General features: G+C 36.2%; 1 protein-coding gene across 1 annotated transcript; it reads left to right on the top strand.

The window, feature by feature from the left end:
* Positions 1–3,326: 3,326 nt before the first annotated feature.
* On the top strand, positions 3,327–3,575 carry LOC120147671 (probable calcium-binding protein CML28). Its single transcript, XM_039160981.1, has one exon. It carries the CDS (start codon positions 3,327–3,329, stop codon positions 3,573–3,575), a length of 249 nt encoding a protein of 82 aa, XP_039016912.1.
* The last annotated feature ends 1,316 nt before the right edge of the window (positions 3,576–4,891 follow it).

Genomic DNA, 4,891 nt, shown 5'->3' on the forward strand with positions numbered 1-4,891 from the left:
GAGAGAAGAACGAAGCTTGATGATAAAAGCGAGAGTTTTATCTTCATCGGCTATGATGCTAATTCGAAGGGCTACAAGTTGTACAATCCAGACAATAAGAAGTTTGTGATTAGTCGAGATGTGGTCTTCAACGAAGAAGGAGAATGGGATTTTAACTCTCATACAGATGACTTCAATTTCTTTCCTCAGTTTGAAGAAGATGAGCAGACAATGAGGGAGCAACTAGATGAATCTCAACAAGAGCTTGCAACTCCACCCACTTCACCAACATCAACCACTCAAGGAGACTCATCACCTTCATCATCGTCAAGTGGGAGTCAAAGTGAAAGAGTTGTGCAACGCACAAGAAGCCTTAGAGATCTCTATGAGGTAACTGAACGACAAGATAATCTTACATTATTTTGTCTGTTTGCCGATTGTGAACCAGTGAGCTTTCAAGAAGCGGTACAAGAAAAGAAATGGAGAGATGCGATGGACGAAGAAATCAAGGCCATCGAGAAAAATGACACATGGGAACTTACCTCACTTCCCAAGGGACATAAGGCGATAGGTGTCAAATGGGTGTACAAAACAAAGCAAAACGCCAAAGGAGAGATTGAAAGGCACAAGGCGAGGCTAGTTGCTAAAGGCTATAGTCAAAAGGCTGGAATTGACTATGATGAGGTATTTGCTCCTGTTGCTCGATTGGAGACTATCAGACTAATCATTTCTTTGGCAGCTCAAAACAAGTGGAAGATACAACAGATGGATGTAAAGTCCGCCTTCCTAAATGGAGTTCTTGAAGAGGAACTTTACATTCAGCAACCATCAGGCTATGAAGTCAAAGGGCATGAAGACAAGGTGTTGAAGTTGAAGAAGGCTCTTTACGGGCTAAAACAAGCACCAAGGGCATGGAATAGCCGAATCGACAAGTACTTCCAAGAGAATGGCTTCAACAAATGTCCCTACGAGCATGCTCTATATATCAAGATCAAAGATGAAGATATTTTGATCGTGTGCCTCTACGTGGACGATTTGATCTTCACTGGAAGCAACCCAAGCATGTTTAATGAATTCAAGGATGTGATGATGAAAGAATTCGAGATGACAGACATGGGCTCATGGCGTACTACCTTGGCATTGAAGTTAAGCAACAAAATGATGGAATTTTCATTTCACAGGAAAGCTATGCAAAGGAGATACTGAAGAAGTTCAAGATGGAGAACTGTAAGCCAATAAGCACACCGGCAGAATACGGGATCAAGATGACCAAACATGAAGAAGGCGAAAGTGTAGATCCAACATTCTTCAAAAGTTTGGTAGGAAGTCTACGCTATCTAACTTGCACGAGACCCGATATTCTTCACGCAGTTGGATTGGTTAGTCGCTACATGGAATCCCCAACAACCACCCATTTTAAAGCCGCAAAGAGAATTCTTCGCTATCTGAAAGGTACAATTGACTTTGGCTTGTTCTATTCAGTTTCTAATGATTACAAGCTTGTTGGATATAGCGACAGTGATTGGGGTGGAGACATAGATAATCGAAGGAGCACTACTGGATTCGTATTTTTCATGGGAGATATTGCATTCACATGGATGTCAAAGAAACAACCGATTGTCACATTATCCACTTGTGAAGCGGAATATGTTGCTGCTACCTCATGTGTTTGTCATGCAATTTGGCTTAGAAATCTATTGAAGGAGATTGGTTTGATACAAGAAGAGCCTACCAAGGTTTGTGTCGACAACAAGTCAGCCATTGCCTTAGCAAAGAATCCAGTATTCCATGATCGAAGCAAGCACATTGATATTCGCTACCACTATATAGGGAGTGTGTTGCAAGAAAAGATGTGGAAGTTGAATATGTGAAGTCACAAGATCAAGTTGCTGATATTTTTACCAAGCCACTGACCAGTGAAGACTTCTTAAGATTAAGGAACCTACTAGGGGTCACGAGATCAAGTTTAAGGGAGGGTGTTAGATCATAAACTTGATCCATTATGGGAGCCTAAACCCAAACCCAAACTAAATTGATGTCATTACTTACATCATTTAATTAAAGATGTCATTGCTTACATCATTTAATTAATGATGTCATTGCTTACATCATTTAATTAATGATGTCATTGCTTACATCAATTTAGTTAGGTGAGAGTTAGATATTTGTTGAATTTGTAATGGTTTAAATTAGTTTATTTGTGTGGTGTAGGATTGTTCTTGAGTAGTATAAATACCCCTTCCCATTTTAGTTTTAAGCATCAAGAAAAATTAAGAGCTTCTAAGTGAGTGAAGAAGCAAAGTCTTATAAGAGTGAGTTGTAGTTCTTGTTTTTGAGTGAGAGTACTCTTGTAATATTTGTTTGAGTTTCAATAAAAGTTGTTTGTGTGAGTGTTTTATTTCCAACAGATTAGAGGGTCTGGGATTTTCAAGCTGGGGAACTGACGACTTTTGTAGCTGTATTGAGACCACTTCCTTTTTCACCTTTTCGAATGATTTAGAATCCATTCTCCTAATCAATTATCCAAAAATAAAGTCATTAAATCTCTAAAAAGTAGTCTTATTAGGTTAGATCTCACCTGGTTTTGGGCGTTGGGAGGTAGGGAAAAGTAATCTTAAAGAAAAGCATGAGGTCGCTGAGAGTTGAGTCTAGGGTTTGCACGAGTCCTTAGCGGTATTTGTATAAAACGTCACTAAATTACGAATCTTTGACGGTATTTATATATAAATGTTACTAAAATATGAGTATTTATCGATGTTTGTTCAAAAACATCACTAAAGTATAGAATTTAGCGGCGTTTATATAAAAACTCCACTAAAATATGAGTCTTTAGCGGTGTTTATACAAAAACGCCACTAAAATACAGTATTAAGTGGCGCCATTAAATTATGAGTATTTACCAATGTTTGTTCAAAAAACACCGCTAAAAATACTGCTAAAAACTCATTTTGTTGTAGTGTTTTTTCTCATTTTTATGTTAATCACTTAAGTAAATATATTTTTAAATCGTTTCTAACATTTCGCTTCTATTTTGATCATTCAATAAAAATGATAATGTGATATGATATAATAATAATTTTAGTCAATTCGTGTAAACCGCACACCCCCAATAGAACAAGGGTGGGGAACGACTCAAAAAGCTAATGCTGGAGGGAGCAATTTATATGTTAGGGATATATGATTTCAATATTACGCATGAATCCATGATCTGTCGTGACAGAAACTCGAGTATCTCTGAAATTCTTCACCAAAATGAAAATCATCTTAACTTGCAACTTTAATGAGAATAAAATATGAAACCAAACAGATTCCAACCCTTATCGCTAAACACTATGAAACCAAAATAAATGGATGATGAAGAGAAGGCTATCTTTGATCGCATCTTCAAGCGTTTCGACAAGAATGGGGACGACAGAATCTCGACATCGGAGCTGAGAGAGGCATTGCAGACACTAGGCAGCGTAACGGAGGAAGAAGTCACGTCGATGATGTGGGAGATTGACACCGACGGGGATGGCTACATTTCGTATCAGGAATACATTGATTTTGCTGCTGCCAACCGTGGTCTCATGAAAGATCCGTCTAAAATATTTTAATTCTTTAATCCTCTAACTCAATGCTATTTTATTTTAGAGAAAATAACTTCAATGATCGAAAATGTCTTATAATATACGATTTTAATCATTTTTTTTGGATTTGCGAAAATGACCAATAAATTCGTAACGCGAACTCCAATTTCGCAACACAGGTTCCAAAATCGTAATGCGATTTTCTAAATTCGCAACGCGAATATGTAAATCGCAACGATAATATGTAAATCGCAATGCAGTTTTTCAAATTCGCAACGTCATTTTTCAAATTCGCAACGTGAATATGTAAATTGCAACGCTGATTACTGATGTAGGTAAACAGTACTATCGTAACGCGATTTTCAAATTCGCAACGAGATTTTCAAATTCGCAACGCTAATTGCCGATATAGGTAAACAGTACTATCGCAACGCGATTTACAAATTCGCAAATAAAAATCGTGTTGCGATAGCACTATTTACCTATATCGGTAATTAGCGTTGCGAATTTGACTTCTGCGTTGCGATTTACATATTATCTTTGCGACTTTGGAACCTGTGTTGCGAAATTGGAGTTCGCGTTGCGAATTTATTGGTCATTTTCGCAAATCCAAAAAAATTGATTAAAATCGTATATTATAAGGCATTTTCGGTTACTGAAGTTACTTTCTCTATATTATAAGACATTTTCGGTCACTGAAGTTATTTTCTCTTTATTTTATGGATAGAACTTGTCGGCAGTTAAATTGCGAACCGTCTATTTATAATTGCTTACTATTTCTAAAGAATTGAGCTACACATCTCGTTATTTTAGACAATAAAATGTAAGCATTTATATTAATGTAACTTGCATGGGTTCCTAATCAGATGGAGCAATCTATATTATGATGTTCATCTAAGAACACCAACATTATTTTATTGTCATTGCTCCACATTTAAGTTTTATTTTATTTACGAGTGTAATCGAATATTAAGTTGTTAAATTCAGTTAAATATTGATTTTTGTGTTTGAATAAATATTACATTTTAAACATCTTAGATTATTTAAGAAAAAATCATGACACCGTTTTTAGTGCATCGAAAAAGACAGTTTAATTCAGAGTAATAATGGGTTCATCTTTATTAATTTAAAACCAAATATAAAAGTTGTAAAAGATACGAAAGCAGTAAAAATCGTAGTGAAGGGACACAAGATTTTGACTAGGTTTTATGATCAGATAGAAAATGTTAAAAATATATATTAATTTAAATTCTCGATACTCTGTAATGTCTCCTCGTTTAGGAAACGAGAGCTTCGGCGTATCTTGGTGGAGGCAATGGATTCCAACCCTTGTTGCTAAACAC

The sequence above is a fragment of the Hibiscus syriacus genome, unplaced genomic scaffold (genome assembly GCF_006381635.1).
Source record: "Hibiscus syriacus cultivar Baekdansim isolate YM2019G1 unplaced genomic scaffold, ASM638163v2 tig00110940_pilon, whole genome shotgun sequence".
Taxonomy (NCBI): domain Eukaryota; kingdom Viridiplantae; phylum Streptophyta; class Magnoliopsida; order Malvales; family Malvaceae; genus Hibiscus; species Hibiscus syriacus.